Consider the following 18,394-nt stretch of genomic DNA (forward strand, 5'->3'; position numbering starts at 1 on the left):
ACAGCGAGCTCGACGCCGGCAGAGGCTCTCATAACAAAATGTGAACATGGAATATACATGAATATGGAATATGGAATAAAAGTGGTGACATATGATTGTTAAGCATGAGCACACAGGTTTCCTTCACAGGCGTTTCAGCTGAAAATTCATACATTTTGGTTACATGTTGTGAAATCTTTCGTACCCGCACGTGATTTGCAAAATGGTTTATTGCGATTACACAGTGTAATCCAAGATGGCCGCCACCGAGCTAGCTTGGGAAGTTCGGAGAACACTTCGTCCAGCCTTGAAGCCATTTGGGCTTTTTAAGGACTCAAAAAAGGACTTCAAAAAGCCGAAAACAGCTGAAAGTTTGGCTACCTCAGTTACATCTCTCAGGTGGTTGCTTGTAATTGCTTTCAGTTTATGTATTTTCGCCTGCCAAATGCGACATATCACTCCAGCCTATAGTAGTGATATAATCTACCGTCCGGCAACAAAAAGCCAAGTGCTACTGTTCACCACTTTCCTGAGCAACGGCAGTGCCAGACCTCCCTCGACAGCAAAGGAAAGCCGTTTTAAAAGCTCAGCCAGTGGTTTACTCCATCTAGCAGTAGTTTTAATGCTTGCCGGGGACGTAGAATCCAACCCTGGCCCACAGCCTGCAAGCTTGGCTAGCCCGGCTAGCCCGGACGCTACCAGCGCTACTATGCTGCCAACTCAGCAACCACGGACTCTCCCAGCTGCTTGGAGACTACCTGGCCCGGCCAACGCTGTTGTGGTATCATCCCAGCAACAATGGTCATTTCCTGCCGTCCACAGGCTACCAAACTCGGCTCTTCTACCTGTCTTCCCATGGACCTCACAACTAGTAACTCTCCAGCAACTAATTTTAGCATGGCCACCACAACAACTTGTTCCTGCTCTACTAGCCGCTAACAGATGGCTAATTATGCTACAGTTAGTATGGTTACAACACCTGCTAACTACAGTCCCGGTCCCGGTCTCTCCATCGGGGCTTACCAGCGGCTCACCGACACCTGCGGGCATCTGCGGGGCCGCGCCGACGGCCCAGACCCTAGCAGCAGAGCCGGTCTTTCCATCGGGGCTCACCAGCAGCTCGACGGCACCGGCGGGCATCTGCGGGGCCGCGCCGACGGCCCAGTGCCTAGCAGCAGATCCTCCCCCGGTCTCTCCATCGGGGCTTACCAGCGGCTCGGTGACACCGGCGGCCATCTGCGGGGCCGCGCCGACGGCCCAGTGCCTAGCAGCAGATCCTCCCCCGGTCTCTCCATCGGGGCTTACCAGCGGCTCGGTGACACTGGCGGCCATCTGCGGGGCCGCGCCGACGGCACAGCGCCTAGCAGCAGATACGCTCCCGGTCATTCCATCGGGGCTTACCAGCGGTTCACCGACGCCAGCGAACATCTACGGGGCCCCATTAGCAGCAGATCCGCTCCCGGTTTTTCCATCGGGGCTTACCAGCGGCTCGGTGACACCGGCGACCATCTGCGGGGCCGCGCCGACGGCACAGCGCCTAGCAGCAGATACGCTCCCGGTCATTCCGTCGGGGCTTACCAGCGGCTCACCGACGCCAGCGGACATCTACGGGGTCCCATTAGCAGCGGATTCGCTCCCGATTCCTCCACCAGGGCTTACCAGCGGCACGGCGACACCGGCGGATATCTGCGGGGCTGCGCCGACGGCCCAGTGCCTAGCAGCAGGATCCGCTACCGGTCTCTCCACCGGGGCTTACCAGCGGCCCACCGACGCCGGCAGCCATCTGCGGGGCCGTGCCGACGGCACAGCACCTAGCAGCAGATCCTGTGTTGCTGCAGCCAGGCAACGTTACAGCAGTGGCGACAGTGGCCGCTACAACACCTGCGGAACCACCAGCGGGGTCATGCCAGCCAAGAGCCCAGCAGCTGATGACTGCCAAAGGTACCCGACCCAAAGCCTGCTTTCCAGCAAACAAGGTAACATTAAGACAAGAAAATACCAAGTTTTTCCAAACGGTGAACCACGCTAAGGTGCTCTGGGACCCCAAAGTAAAACCTAAAGGGTTATTAGGAGGACATATTAACATCAGAAGCATGATATCTAAAACTGAACAACTGGAAAAACTTATGGCTGATTCAAACCTGGACTTTCTTGGTCTATCTGAGACGTGGCTAACACCAGCTATTCCTTCAAACCTTATTAATATGGAAGGGTACAACATCTTTAGAAGAGACCGTTTGCATGGCAAAGGTGGAGGAGTATTGCTTTATGTAAAGAACAATTTCCACTGCAGACAGCTTGATCTCCCTAAAAATGCCTTAGAATGTGTTGGTGTAAAAGTCATGCTCTCTCCTGAAATGTGTTTTAATATTATTGTTGTGTATAGACCGCCCAAGGAAAAGGATGTATTTTTTAACAACCTGACAGACATCTTGAAAACTTGTAATAACAAAGAACTCATCCTCATGGGTGATCTTAACTTTGATTGGCTCGACAAGTCCCGCCGCAAAAAATTGAAGGTTCTGGCTGATAAGTACCAGCTGACCCAGATAATTAAAAATCCTACAAGAATCACAAAATCCTCCAAGACACTACTGGACTTAATTTTTACTAACAGAGTTGATCGTGTCTCTAAAAGCTACAATCTTATTACAGGTATTTCTGATCATAACCTGACTTTAGTGTCACGACAGCTAAGCAAAATGAGGTACAGGGCACAGAATGGAGTGAAAGAGGATGCATCAACATCATTTATCCCTAAGAAGGATTTTGAGTGCATAGTAAATGAACTAAAACTGATGAGTTGGGATAGAGTGATTAATGGTGTTTGCTGTGAACAGACCTGTAAAGAGTTTCTAACAGTACTTTCAGAACTTCTGCTTAAATTTACAAAAACAAAACCTTTTAAGCATAGAAGAAGACAGGCTCTGCCATGGTTCACCGAGGAGCTAGGACAGTTAATAAAAAACAGGGATATGGCACTCAAAAAATCTTTGAAAACTGGACGAGAAACTGACCGACTAGCCTTTAAAAGCCTCCGAAACAAAGTGACCAGGCAGCTCAGGGCAGCTAAAGCCAGCTTCTTTTTAGATGTTATACAACAAGCAAAGGGAAACAACAAGATAATCTGGAACTGCATGGACAAATTATCTGGCAAGGCACAACATAAAAGCAGCCCGCTAGAGCTCAGAGTAACTAGTCACAATACAATCAATGATAGCCTTGAGGTGGCAAATGTTTTTAATGCTTATTATATTAGTTCTGTGTCCGAGCTGGGTAGATCATTCTCAAACACCCATCTATGTACAGTGCCTAGAGCTCAAGCATCTGACAAGTCTGTGTTGTATTTTTCCCATGTAAATGAAACAATTGTAACAAAAATCCTTGCTTCTCTCTCAAATTCCAAAGCTAAGGATATTTGGGGACTTGACCCAGTGTTTCTTAAGAAACATAAAGACACACTCACCCTGCCTCTAATGCACATCACCAACTTGTCATTAGATCAGTGTGTGTTTCCATCAGCCCTTAAGTCAGCCATTGTAACCCCAGTTTTTAAGTCAGGTGACCGACAGGAAGTGACTAACTACAGGCCGATCAGTATACTTCCTGCTATCTCTAAGCTACTTGAAAAAGTAGTTGTAGAGCAGCTGAAGTTTCATATTGACAAAGAAAAATTACTACATCCCATGCAATTTGGTTTCCGCGAAAACCATTCCACCGAAACGGCCTGTTGTTACTTCCTTGAAGTCATCAGGGAAAAGCTTGACAAAGGAGGCGTAGTAGGAGCTGTCTTCCTGGATTTACGCAAGGCGTTTGACACTGTGAGTCACTCTGTCCTCCTCTCCAAGTTAGCCAACTTCAAACTCTCTGCTAACATTCTCAAATGGCTGCAATCTTATCTGGCTGATCGTTCCCAGTGCGTTAAAATCAAAGACAAACTCTCTACTTTCCAACCCTGTACTATGGGAGTCCCCCAAGGATCGATTCTCGGTCCTCTTCTGTTTTGTATATACATCAATGACCTCCCCACAGTCTGTACTAATGTAAAAACAATAATGTATGCAGATGATACAGTCCTATTTGCCCATGGTAAAAATCACAATGAAGTTGCAGCCAAATTATCTGAGGCTATGGACCGAGTGGCGGAGTGGCTTGACCGAGCGTGTCTTACGCTTAACATGGACAAGACAGTGGCTATGTTTTTTAACAAACAAAACAACAAAGGAGAGTATCCAAATATATTTGTGAAAGGTCAGTCAATAAAAAAAACTGATGAATTTAAGTACCTAGGAGTTACTCTGGACTCAAATCTGAGATTTAAAAGTCATATTAAAAAGATGACCTATGTCTTAAAGGTTAACATCATGAATTTCCGTCATATTAGGAGCTCTTTAACAACTGAAGCTGCCAAAATGTACCTGAATTCTATGATCCTTTCTTACATGAGATACTGCATGCCATGCTGGGCGCAGGCCAACCAAACCACCTTGGTCCCGATTAAATCTTTGTATGGACAAGCCCTGAAAATACTGGACAGGAAGCCAAGACAGTACCACCACTGTAACATCCTCTCTAAATATAAACTATTAAGTTTTAACAATCTAATCACTTACTCACACATTCGCCTGGTCCATAAAATAATCCATAATGCTGCCCCCCCTCCGTTGAAAAATTATGTTGTAACCTGCTCTGAGCAGAGAACAAGGACCTTAAGATCGGTAACGAATGGGGACTGCAAAGTTCCACAGAGGAGCTCTGCTTTTAGCCAATCCGCCTTCTCCATCAAGGCTACCAGAGAATGGAACAGGCTCCCTAGTAACATGAAAACTAACACAGATTATAATAACTTCTGCCACACCACAAAAAAATGGCTCCTGAGCAATCAGAGTTGCCAACACTAGGTGCTGCCTTTTTTTTTTTTTTTTTTTTTTTTTGTTGTTGTTGTTGTTGTTGTTGTTGTTGTTGTTGTGGTTGTGTTTTTTTTTTTTGTTTTTTTTTGTTTTTTTTTTTGTTTTGTTTTTTTTTGTTTTGTTTTGTTTTGTTTTGTTTTTTTTTTAACTATTATATGTGTTACCTTACAAGAACCATCTTGTATTTGTCTATTACCATTGTTGGTATTTCCTCATTGTAAATCTGTAGTTCTGAATTACCATGGTTGGTATTTAAAATATCTGCAATCACATTTGATGATACCAATAACCTCATGTCTGTAATATTCTGCAATGGCACTTTACATCGTAATGCTAATAGGTTTACAGTATTTTGCATTGGCACTTTAAGTATACAATAATAATTTCTACTACCTAACTGGCATTTTTTACACTGCACTTTACAGTAGGAATGGTTAGGTTGTTTATTTATGTTTGTATGGCCTGCCTGTAGTGTTTATGTTGTGTGTATTGGTATGTGAGGTAGAGGTGCAGGTCTGTTTGTTTTAATGTTTGTTTTACTGTGTTGATAATTTTAATGTTTGTTTTACTGTGTTGATTGTTTTAATGTTATTTGTAAGGACTACAGATGGAAATTAGCTTTCTTGCTAAATCTGGTGCACTCATCTTTTTATTCCTTGAATAGCTAATGAAAGTGCACACTGTCCTTTATAAATTGAATAAAATAAATAAAAAATAAAAATAAATGTAAAATGTGTCTTTCCTTTCTCTCCCTACTGCATCTAATAAAGCAAATGCCAGTAAATAAATTAATTAGTTAATAAATTAAATAAAAAAAAACATAATAAAAGTGATTAAATAAAAAAACTCCCCTAATGCAACTTTTATATTATATTTTATTTTATTCTTATTCTTGAGTTGTTCTATTATTGCTGTGTCTTTATTGTTTTAAATCATTCCATATTGTTTTTTATATTTTATTCAGTATTTTATTTTATTTATTTATTTATTTATTATTATTATAATTTTTTTATTTTTTAATTTTTTTAAATTAACCATATTTTATGAGCGTGTATCGGTCTCCTTATCCTTTCACTTCTTATTTTATGCTTATTTGTCAATCAAGATGTAAAGCACCTTGAATATCATGCATTTGTTTGAAAGGTGCTATATAAATAAAATTTGATTGATTGATTGATATTTAAATTTGCATGGTGGGTTGTAACATTTTAACATTATAGTGGTTTTGAAAGGGACTCCTCTTCTTAACTGATTGATCCAAAGTGTTCAAAGCTCATTTTGTGTCTCCTCTCATAGACGGCTGGGACAAATTCGCCCACCCTTACACCAAGAAAGATTATGGCAAGTGGGAGCTGACTCTGCCACCCAAACATGACAGATCTCCAGCCGTGGATCATAACAGCAAACTGAAGGTACAGAACAGAACATCTTTATGCCTATTTTTACACCCTCAATAGGTGTCCCCACGTCGTGGCGGCATGACGGCTTGTCGTTGTAATGTGCGAGGGAGATTACCTCTCATGTGTGGTGTCCTTATTACGGTCCAACTGCAATCCTGGCGTGTAGCCGTCAACAACATGTCAGACTCACAGCACACTGAAGGGAGATAACTGTATGTACACGATCTGCACAGCGGAGGTAAGACACCTGAAGGCTTTTATTTTAACACCATCTATGGCAGCTATCCCTCAGGATATTGTGCAGTGGTCTGTTAGTTACAAAACACCGCCTGCAGTGGGCGTAGATGATTGGTTTTTAGCTCTAGTAAATAATTCATCAGGGTTAAATGCAAAAGAAGCACCTCCCATTATGCATTGTCTCCCAAGCAAGCAGCGTGGATGAGAAATAATCCTGAAATGAGATGCCAAGAGTGGAATGGATGGCATAGTGGCGCCACTCTCCTTGGGACCAGGTCATCACTGGCTCACTCCTGTGCCCTGGACAGCCTGCCCAGTTCCCATTGTCAGCGGAGGTCAGTCTAAGGACGATAAGAAGCAGATGGAAACGCTGGCACCTGGCCTCTTCTTGCGCACCCCTGCTGCCTATGAATGGCTGTCTTGCTGTGAGCTCCACTTTAGAATTAGTTCCACAGCACTCCCTCGTGGAAGCACAAGCCTAGCTCCAGTCACTCTCGTGTAGAGCAGCTTGCCCTTCCATCCCCTTTTGTTCAGAGCCCAATTTGTCTCTATAAACAAGCAATGTCCTTTTGTGGGTACAGTGTTTCAATTTAAAAGATAACCATTATCTCTTTCTGTTGTCTTTATGCATGCAAATATAGAAGAGTGGCATACCCAAGTGTTTACCTAAGCAATCGAATGCCCCAACTTTTTCATCCGAGCTAAACTTCCTGCGTATGACCCCGTGTTAAAGTTGTTTTTCCTCTCCAGCCACCCTTTCAGCCTCCCCAGCAGTCTGATTTTACTTTAATGTGCCTAATGCTGGCCAATTTGTCTAAGGACCACCGCTCTGTCAGGTTTTATGCCAGTCCATTTATCCAGCTATCTTTTCCTAATCCTATAAACTGTGAAGCATGTCATAAGGGGAGCCAGGCCTCTAACCCCCAGGTGGCCTGGCCATAATGAAAAAACCCCAGAGGGGGGTCGGGCCAATGGCTCACAGGCAGGTGGCGCTGGGACAGTCATTACTTCACAACAGTAGCCAGAATTAGTTGGGTTCTAATGCCCGTTTCTGCAGGGGACAAAACAGGGCGAACACATACTGTGGGTAGCACTACCGGATCGATTCCGGCTGGGGCTTTCCAAGTCCCATGCTGGCTTTCTCCTTTCTTCTTTGACTGAAGGCGGGAAAGTAACTTGTCCATTAGATTTCCAAACTGTACTTATTTGCCCCCCCTTCCACCCCCGAATTGAAGACATAATAGATGAAAGGCATCGATAATGACTGTATGATGTATTTTTCTAAATTGCTCCCTGGCTCAAACGCCTTCTTTAGATCGGCCAGTGAGCGACTGTGTTAAAACCACCGAAAAATAAAGTACAAAATATGTGGCCTTCAAGTTGACATTAATGAGAGAAAAAAAATCACTCAGATTTGCCAATACGAGGTCAAAGGTTGAAGGCTACCGGAGTGACCTGAGGACTGTAAGGACTGTAAAGCTGTGCAAGTGGCATTGGAGAGAATGGAGCTCCTTGCTTCTTGATTGGATGGTTGGATGGTTCACACCGTAATATGTGTGTGTGTATGTGTGTATATGTATTATATATATGTATTATACACACACACACACACACACACAATATGAATGAGGGGTAACAACATGATTCTGTGATGTAAGCAGTTCCCGCCTGCACGACATATAGAAATGCTGACACAAATTCATAAACACCCACCGCCAACATCCAGGCAGGCAGCAGACATGAAGGATCTTGGAGCATCTGCTGATTTGTTCCCATGCATCTTAAACTGGAATACTGTCATCCCTTCCTGCCCATATTGTGGTTCAACTCTAGCTTTTACAGCACTTTTTCCATTTTTCCCAGCGGTTTAGACATCATTATTCTTTAGTTTTTGCTTCTGTAACTTAGCATAGCCTCCCTCTGTCATTAATCTAGACTCCCCAAGTCACTTTTTTTCAGCGATACCGTACCCCAAGTCTGCCTAGCTGTTGTTTGCTGTTTCTCTTACCACAAAGAGCCCCGGCTTGTCCCCGTACTGTTGAACTATGTAAAGTGACCGTAGTGTCTTTTAAATGCACCTTCTCTGAGTCATTGTTTTGAGTGCCCTTCCCATAGCAACACTCATTTGTCTTTTTTTTTCCCAGGTGGTAGTTCACACCAAAGAGGGGGAGCGCTTTTACCGAATCTCACCCTGGGCAAAATATGTGACCAGGGAGGAGAAATCTGTCATCTATGACTGGGTTCACTGGGATCCTCCTCAACCTTACATTGTAAGTGCAGCATCTTAATTCTCATGGCAAAATAATAATAATAAAAAAAAGTCTTATCTAGCCGATCTTCCCTCTATCATGTCACCGAGACAGTGTTTAGATTGCTCAGTATGTTTTGGCCCAGTGTCGCTTCTCAAATCAGTCCCCCATGCCCGAGTCCTTCCCACGCCGCTGTGATTTCAAACAGTGGAACACATAGCGTTTTGAAATCTGCCTCTCACAGCAATACGCGATACAGTCTTGGATATTCGTAGTGGGGGTGCTTGATGCCGCTGATTTGAGAGGGCCTGAATGCGTCTCAATGCCGCCTCATGTCCTCAACACAAGTGTGCACAGGCAAAATAATAAGTGGCTATTAATGACCACGTTGCTTTCTTTATCGCTTGTTATTTGCCACCATTTTAATTAGAGAAGCACTCTTACTGGGAATAGATTCTCTTTATTTATAAGAGGTTCAATCATGCACTTCAAATACTTAGGAGGGGCTCACAAAGCCTAGCTGGTAGCCATCAAGGAATTTGCTGTGTTTACAAAGCCTTCGCCTTTGTGTTTATACAGCCAGGACAGATCATGGATGTCTCAATTACCAGCATATGTCAAACAATTATCAGCCTCTGTGCTAATACTTTAATATAGAGTCTAGAGATTGGATGATATAAACAATTTAAAATTGTTGCGGCCAAATTATCACCTTTCAGTATTATGTCGTTACTATCAACATGTGCTTGAAAATGTTAAATAATGACACTGAATTCGTTTCACCATATTTTGTACTGAAAAAAAATGAAGTGTTTGCATTGAAATAATAACATAACCAGTGTCATGTGTTAACATATTAAAGGCACAACACAGGCATATCAAATACATTGTGGATGAACAGGGCCAAACAGGAATCTAAGAGATACTTCAAGTTCCCTAGTGCAGGTTTAAAAGACTACAACCATATGTGGACAAATCGAATGTGCATTGTACGTATACAGTACATAAGAGCAACACAATACACAGCAATTAAGACATCAAATGTCCGTTGTGCATGTAGCAGCAACACGACAGTAGCATTAAGGAGAGCTGACTAGTTGATCTTAGAGGTTGTGCCATTAAAAAAAAAAACTGCGACTGAAAAACCCGCCAGTCAAAAACAGATGTTATGATAATTACAGTTTGAAAAGGTGTAACTCAGTCCTGTGCAAGTTCACACTTCCGAAGAGCTCGCTCCAAGTTCCGTTAACGCAGATTAAAATAAACTAGCTCACATTCATCGTTCACAATTTGGAATTTTAAACAGTTCACAGTTCACGTTCATCTCTCTCTTTCTCTTTTTTTTTTTTTTTTTTTTTTTTTAAATGAGCTCTGAGCTGTTCTTTTTGAGGAGAAAATCCTCCTAACTCCTCCAGTCATGGCATCTCCTCCGCCTGCCTCCCAAACTAAATGAATTATTGTAAACTACACAATCAGGCAGAGATTACTTTTAAAAGCCAAGAAAAACCAACGCAAGTATAAACAGATCGGTCTTATCACGGTCTTACCCATTGTTAATGATTTCCTGTGATCATCGTTCACTCAGAAATATTTCTCAAGACTGGTCGGATGCTTTGATGTGTTGATGCGGATGTGCCTGACATTTTGACTTGTGTTCTCACACTGGGCTGGCACCATTTGCACAAAAATTGGAGATTTTTTTTCCATCGGTATCTACAATGATTTGTTCATGAAACTCATTAAAATATTCATATGGATGGGATTCAGCAGTTCCACTTGCTGTGTTGCCATCTGAACTTGCACTAGCCATGCTGCAAATCCCTGGCCTCAACTGTGTGAGCATTAGGTCTTTATTATTAACAAGTACCTGTTCCATCCATTATAGACAGCCAGCAAAGCCATCCTTAGCATATTTATCCACCGCATCCTCAGTTTTGACTAAATCATTTGGAAAGATTGCTCGCGTACATCGGGTGATGTTCTTTTGGATTTGTGTTTCTTTTTCAGCACGTCCATCCTCGTCCAAAGAAGCCCAAGAGCTTGCGAATCTACGAGTCTCACGTGGGCATCGCCTCACCTGAGGGGAAGATTGCATCATACACCAACTTCACAACCAATGTGCTGCCTCGTATAAAAGACCTGGGTAAGAGACGAGATGGCAGTAGCTCCAAAAGAGCATTCTCTTCCCTTTGCTGTGCTCCCTGTTATTTTGTTGCTTATTCAAGTCTGCAAGATAGAAGTGCACGGCAATCATCATGCTGTGATTCTCTTCATCCAAGTGATCTTGCAGCTGCTTGTTTGTCAGACCTTTTGTTGACTCAACTTGAGAACATTTTGTATCTTCTCCAGCCAAGTACAGAGAGTAAGCGAGGCATTAAGATGTGTTTTTTTTTTTTTTGGTATATACGCCCCTAGCCATCAAATTTGAGCCTACAATCTGGACTGAAAAACAATGGTTGAAGGAAGGTAGACAGTGTTGCAGAGCCCATTTCTTTGTCTGCCAGGGTCCTGTGCCAGCTCTGTCAACACCGCTCCTTAACCCAGCAGATGTGCTCTACCATTTTGAGTGCTACTGTTTCCCAGTTCTAAGCGTTTCAGGAGTATTTTCAGTGGCAGACCTGTCACATTCGCTGTGCACAAAGCCACATTGGCAAGTCAACATCCCGTTTACTGGTATGACTTGAAGTGATCATTACCGTTGGACAGTGTTTGTAAAGGAAGCTCCATGGCCTAAGTCACACACCGTTAGGAGAGTTGGGGCTGCAGACCTGACAACTTGTTTCCATTTGTGTGATCCAGCGCCAGACAACTAATAGAGAAGAAAAGCCTCAGCCTCTGCCTGAACCTTGTATCACTCAGTCAAACTCTATTGTTGCAGCTGCACTCTGTCTATATACTGAACTGTGTGTTTTTTTCCCTTTTGCAGTATCTATCTAATATAAAACCAGCTTTTCATTAAATGACATTAAATGACTTATACTTAAGAGAAATTACACTGCACTTTACCTTTCATGCTTTGTTTTGCTTGTTCTCATTACACGCGCGGCCTATTTATTTCATGATAATTTGATATGTGCCAAAGGGCTGGATTTGAATATGACTTCAACCTTGCTGAACAGATCCCTGTCTCGGTTTGAAATTCAGCTCTACAGTAAACAGTCTGAGATGGAGGATTATTTTGCATTCAAGTACAGCCTGCTGCATTGACAGTATTAAAAGACACAGATACGGCTGGCACAGCAAACCAGGAGCAATCTGATAAAGACTGTTTCCCCGGCCGTGCCGTCCTTTTTTAGTGTGTAGGGAAACTGCCAGTGTAAATGCTGTCAAAGAATCTACCTGCAGCAGTTGAAGGAATCTGCACAATAGGATTCTCCAGGAGGCTAAATTCCTTCGTCTCCAGTGACGGCTGCCTTTGCCTGCCATTTCATTTTCTTGACTGCGGAGAGACGAGCATATATATGAAAAAAAAAGGAAACTTCCTCTCACCCCAGTGCTTTGTCACACTCCTTCAGAAGGCAAACTTTTTCTCTCGTCTGAAAAGAAGCTGGGAGATTTAAATAAATAAATCGGCTTCACACAACTTTACAAAAAATACCCCAAAAAAAACACACAGGGCCTCCCTCTGGAGTCTTCAGTGGCAGTTTAAAAGCCTGTTGTTCTCTTATTCGCAGAAGCAGTTTGCGTAGGTCGTCTTGAAATGTTGAACATGACCTGCTGACTCTAATAGCTGCTGTTTCCCTGTAGCCATGGCTTGTCTTAAGGGTGGCGCAGCTAGTGTCAAACAGGAAATGCCTGGAGCGCATGTTGTATGACTGACAAAGGTCAAATAACATTTGCAAATAATTTGGGCTGTTTTAAGATGTTTGGAGGAGCAAATGGGTAGGGTCAGCCGTATCAGGACAATTCAGTTTTGTGTTTGTGTTTGTTTTTGTTTTTCAGATTTGGTTGTCAGTAAAAATGCTTAACATATTTTCCTGTTTTTCAAAACTTCTCTGGCGCTCACTGTATTGCCCTGTATTGCTTAACATTCAGCACTCCAAGTAAATTAAAACAACAGAAGGGCTAAATACATTTTGACTTAAGATAAGTGATGAAGGATTAAGTCATAGAAAAAATGCAGTGACAACAATAATAATTCTCAGTGCAAAGTAAATATAGTAAAGTAAATATTGCTCCTTATGGACATGAGACATAAGGATGTCAAACAACATTGTATCACAGTGCCATTCATATCTAAGATGTACTTCTGATCATACACATCTCACTGGTTTCCCCACAGCGAATATATTAAATGCTATTAACATCAATTAGATGAGTTTATCTGTCTCTCTTTTGTATTCAGGTTACAACTGTATTCAGCTGATGGCCATCATGGAGCATGCCTACTACGCTAGTTTTGGATATCAGATTACAAGTTTCTTCGCTGCTTCCAGGTAAGTGCACAGCCACGTTTAAGTGCGATTTAAATATTTGGTTTGCACCGGATTGCATTGTCGAAAACATGTTTTGTGTTCCTTTTTATTCCTTATTCCTTTTTTTTTTTTGTCCAATATTTGACACATCATTTACACCACGGTGCCTGCCAGTTGCTGTAATTTTTTTTTTTTTTTTTTCACAGTTCTTTTCAAAACAAACACAAATATTTTAGGAGGAGAAACTGGTGCTAGTTTTGAGGATCGAAGGAATAACTTCACATAAACACAACACCGGTTACCTGGATACTGCAAATCAAGGTTAGGGAGTCTGACATCAACAATAATCGCCCTGTAAACACATTTGCTCTTAATCCAGAGAGGAGAAGGGAACGGAGATAAAGCTGGACTAGTCGGGGGAATTTATCTTTGTCCCTTAATCCAGAGGTCTCCCTTCCTTGCTCGGAGGAAAGCATAAACCCAAAGTGTAATGTATATAGTGTAATTTCACCCATGATTGATCTCTCATAGTCATTTAAAACCTGAGCGGTTGAATACCGGGAAGCGGGGTAATACTGTCGCTATGTTTCCTGTTTTGCAAGGAAGCTGATATAATGATAGCCGGAAGGACAGATGGGACGTCACAGGACAATATGTGCAGTGTGCACCAAAGAGATGTGTGTGTGTGTGTGTGTGTGTGCGTGTATGCTTGTGCGTGCATGCATGTCCCTGATAGGCTGCGGTTTGCAGAGTGTGCTCTATAGTGTGTTCTTTATGACCCTTTGAACAGTATTAACGGATTGTACCGGGATTGTAGTGGTATAGAGAATCTATCAAATGACAGAATTGTGGGAAGCCATCTTGACAGCGCGGTGGTGTAATGAATGATCTTTCGACAATGACCTGAGAAGGAGATTACATTTCGGAAATAATATACCGCTCTCTGGTCTTGTGGTTATTTAAATCTCAAACACATTCTGAGCAATAAAAACATGAATTCAGAGTGTGTGTGTGTGTGTGGGGGGGAGATGTGTGGATGTGTGTGAGGTCTAAACCTGCATACAAGGATAAAAAATGAAGAAAAGCCTCCTAGTTAAGGATATTTTGCCCCATTTGCGCTTAGGCACTTGATGTATCTTGAGCTGGTCGGATAGCTATCGAATGGCTAAGAGAGTGTAAATGCATCCAAGACACATTAAGGGCAGATTTAATTCTGATTTCTCAAGCTGTCTTCGGAGGAGTCTTGAGGTCCATTAAGGGCGGAATCTAGTCAGGTGTAAATGCATCCGTCTTTATAAACCTCATGCATCATCTCTGTGCTCCACTGTAGGCATCTGCACCGTCATCTGCATTTTGTGCCAGAAAGAACAGTCTGATTTCTGTCCATCCAGTGAAGATGCAGTAACAGGTGTAAATGAGGCCTTGGTCGGTCTCATACACTGTATGGACAAAAGTATTTGGCCAACTACACATCACACTCACAGGAGCTTTTATGCCATCCTATTCCGGTGGTCCCCAACCCAGTCCTCAAGATAGTCCAGTCATTTTATGAAAAAACCTAGGACAAATTGCAAGAGAATTCACTGTTATATAGTAACCTTTTAATTCACTGTTATATAGTAACCTTTTAATTCAAGGTTACTATATATATAGTATACTATATATATTAATTCACTGTTTAAACATCTCTTCTGGCATTTATTCCTTATATTCCTTATTAGCGCATATCAAATCAGATAATGTGTGATATGCATGTGTAAACAGAATAATTCAAAGAACTTGTAATTGACTTTTTTTCTTGTCTTTGTGTGTGTAATCAACTTGTGAATTTTTATAGTGATATCTGAAAGTAAAATTTTGACCCCCTTTCCCCTGTGTGTTAAAAACAGTGTTTTTTGGTAATATGTGGTCATATAGAGGTGATTTTCAAAACTTTCCACCAATGGGATTTCTTGGGACTTTTTCCCCCTCACTCAGGACAGACTGAGGATACAAAATCAGTTGAGTTTGCTTCTCTTGCAATTTGTCTAAGGTTGACCCCAATTTTGGCCTAAAATTACTGGACTAAGATCCCAGCTCTACTCTTGCACACCTGACCCCATTAAGGCCTATGCACCTTCATGCATGCCCTGTTCAGGTCCTGCATGATAAGCTCAGGGCTCCGTGTGGGCCGGTCACGTTCTTCCACACCAAACTCAGCCCACGATGCCTTCATGGAGCTTGTTTTGTGCACTGGGGCTCAGTCATGCTGGGACAGAAAAAGGGTCTTTGCAGTGACTGAGGCGGCAGAGCGTCGGCCACTTTCACGCACTATTCACCTCGGCGCTCGGCGACCCCGCTCTGTAACTTTACGTGGTGCTGCCCCCTGGTGGCTGAGTCGCTGTGGTTCCTAAACGCTTCCACTTTGCAGTAATCCCACTTCCAGCTGATGGTGGAGTATCTAGGAGGGAAGAAATATCACAAACTGACTTGTTGCAGCTGTGGCTTCCTATTACATTACTATTACAGCAGCATGCTGGAACTCAGTGAGCTCTTTAGAACGAGATGTTCTTTCACTGATGTTTGTAAAGGCAGACTGCACGGCTAGCTGCTGGATTTTATACACCTGTGGCAATGGGACTGAATCAAACACCTGACTTCAGTGATTAAGAGGTGTGGTCCAGTACTTTTGTCCGTATAGTTGATCTCTAAAGCACAATGAAACTGCATTTTGAGAGCCTCTTGCTGTTGAAACATCTTTCAAAAGTGTGAACTAATGGGTGATCAGCGAGAGGCAATTGTATTTGATGGGAGGGGTGTGATTGTTCAAATGTGTGATGTTTTTACTGGTTGAAATTTTTGTCCATGTCTAAAGGTTCGGCATGATGTCACCACTGAAGATACTAAAAAAAAACTAAAGCTTTTATTGTTGAATAAACAAATATTCTGGCATTGAAGGAGGAAGAATTTTGATTCATACTGACAGTACAGTGGACACTGGCAAACCACTGTGGGCCAGAAAACGCCAGGTTAGGATAGAATTAAGGTTCGGCATGTAATGGTGGTAAAGGATGGGGGCTAGTATTAATTTTTAACTAAAGCTGGGGATTCATTCATTCATTCATTCATTCATTCATTCATTCATTGTTATTTATTCCGTTCATGAAAATGCACAGTAATGAAATTAGTACAAAAAAATTCACATCACATATTTCAAATTGATGCTTTTCATGATTAGAAAGGAGCAGAGAGAAGAATATAATTCTTATTTTTACATACTTCTACACAATAACTAAAATAAGGCAGTATAAGTGCACAATACAGTATTCTCATTGTGTTACAATCCAAAACATACTTAGCTTTGTTCAAAATGAAAATATTCTTAGACACCTTTGTTTTAACATATGATATATGACATTTCCATGTCAAATTTTCATCTATTATGACGCCCAAAAACCTAAACGCAGATACTTTCTCAGTATTAACTCCATCAATAGATAATGTGACATCATCCTTTCTTTTATTAGCAAATTAAAATGTATGTAGTTAATAAAAGCCCTCATGAGAATGTTAATATAATATTAATACAAATGTGTGTGTGTGTGTGTGTGTGTGTGTGTGTGTGTGTTAGCCGCTACGGCACCCCAGACGAGCTGAAGCAGCTGATCGATGTGGCTCACTCCATGGGCATCATGGTGCTGCTGGACGTGGTCCACAGCCACGCCTCCAAAAACACAGAGGACGGCCTCAACCAGTTCGATGGCTCTGACTCATGCTTCTTCCACGCTCCGCCCAGAGGGGAGCACAGCCTGTGGGGCAGCCGCCTCTTCAACTACTCCAGGTACTGTAACAGGCCTCTTTGGTGTTATTTGGCAATAACTATTGTACCTCCTCTGTCTTGACACACTTTTCATTTTCATACATGCTTTGTTTTCAGCGCTCCTGTATCCACATGCATGTAATCAGTCGTTAAAAATAAATTCAAAGGGTGAGGGTTAGCGTATTTCTAATAAAAGATTCAAAATATACGTTGTCTGTATAATCTGAGGATAGAGCAAGTCTCTCTCTGCTTCCACGGCAATGGGAAAAGGTCTCCAGTTTCAGTAAAACAAAAATAAAAAAACCCTCATTATTTCTAGATTCCACTGCATTTGCTGAAATTAGATGGAAAATGGTTTGCACAAGCACTGTGGCATTTTGGATAAGAAGTTTGTACACTCTGCTGCATACACAACGAATATGTGTAAACAGTGTGGGCTGTTTTTCTTTTTTTTCTTTTTTTTTTGCAGCATATTGCACCAAGTTTATTGGTATCAAAAACTTGTTTGAGGAGATGTGCAATGATGCATACAGTTAAAGCGACCATGATATTCAAATCATTATTAATTTTTTGTACGGCAAACCTCGATATGAATGTGATATAACGATTTCAATAAGGTGGGATGGAAAAAACGCTTTGGAGAACCTGAACATAACAACCAGGCGCAAAAATCATTATGAATGTTGCGAGCGCTTATGTGGGCCTCGCATGTAAAAGGTGGGCTTATAATTGAATTATAATTGCAGTTTTTTATTGATGTGGTGGTGGATATACACCCGCATTTTGCGCTGCGTTTCAGTGTTTTAATTATAAGTTGCTGGAACTTTATAGATTTACATTTAACCAGCACTTTAGTTACATATTTTTGCTTCCCCTAGACTTCATACTGCTGTCATTTTAACGTATTATTTACCATTACAAATATGACATTCACTTTTTCTGAGCACTGTCCACCAATTACTGCAATTTCAAGCCCCCGCAATATGTTCCAGAGATAAGTAGATGCATTTTAATGTTAATGTATGCTTGTGAACTCATATGTATGAACGGGGATGTGCTAGCATTTTAAAGGCTATCATGGTAGCATGAGATGTACAAATGTTTACCCTTGGAAACAAGGTTGATAAATGAGGAGTGCGATCTCGGTGTATCTGGATTTGCAAAAACAAGTAAGCAACATACAAACAGATTGATAAATGAGGCCAAATGGAGGCTGACGTGCTACTCTTCACATTTTCTGAGATTACGTGATACAGCATAATTTGTTGAAGGTCAAACCCAAGACATGATCCCAAAATGACAGATTACATCTTTCACCACCGTGGCTTTGCCGTGAGCTTCTGTGTTAATCTGATACTCCCAAGGCTTAGAAAGGGCTATTAATGGTGATTTTAAGTTTCCTCAA

The 18,394-nt window shown here is 42.0% G+C and overlaps 1 protein-coding gene across 1 annotated transcript in view; it reads left to right on the plus strand.

The window, feature by feature from the left end:
* Positions 1 to 18,394, plus strand: part of LOC115370258 (1,4-alpha-glucan-branching enzyme-like) — a 94,466-nt gene that overhangs the window by 15,513 nt on the left and 60,559 nt on the right. The window contains exons 3-7 of the mRNA XM_030067194.1: positions 6,186 to 6,301; positions 8,671 to 8,796; positions 10,783 to 10,918; positions 13,121 to 13,211; positions 16,801 to 17,010. Of these exons, the coding sequence (XP_029923054.1) occupies positions 6,186 to 6,301; positions 8,671 to 8,796; positions 10,783 to 10,918; positions 13,121 to 13,211; positions 16,801 to 17,010 (679 nt within the window). The remainder of the gene's footprint in view (positions 1 to 6,185; positions 6,302 to 8,670; positions 8,797 to 10,782; positions 10,919 to 13,120; positions 13,212 to 16,800; positions 17,011 to 18,394) is intronic.

This window comes from Myripristis murdjan, chromosome 13 (genome assembly GCF_902150065.1).
Source record: "Myripristis murdjan chromosome 13, fMyrMur1.1, whole genome shotgun sequence".
Lineage (NCBI taxonomy): Eukaryota > Metazoa > Chordata > Actinopteri > Holocentriformes > Holocentridae > Myripristis > Myripristis murdjan.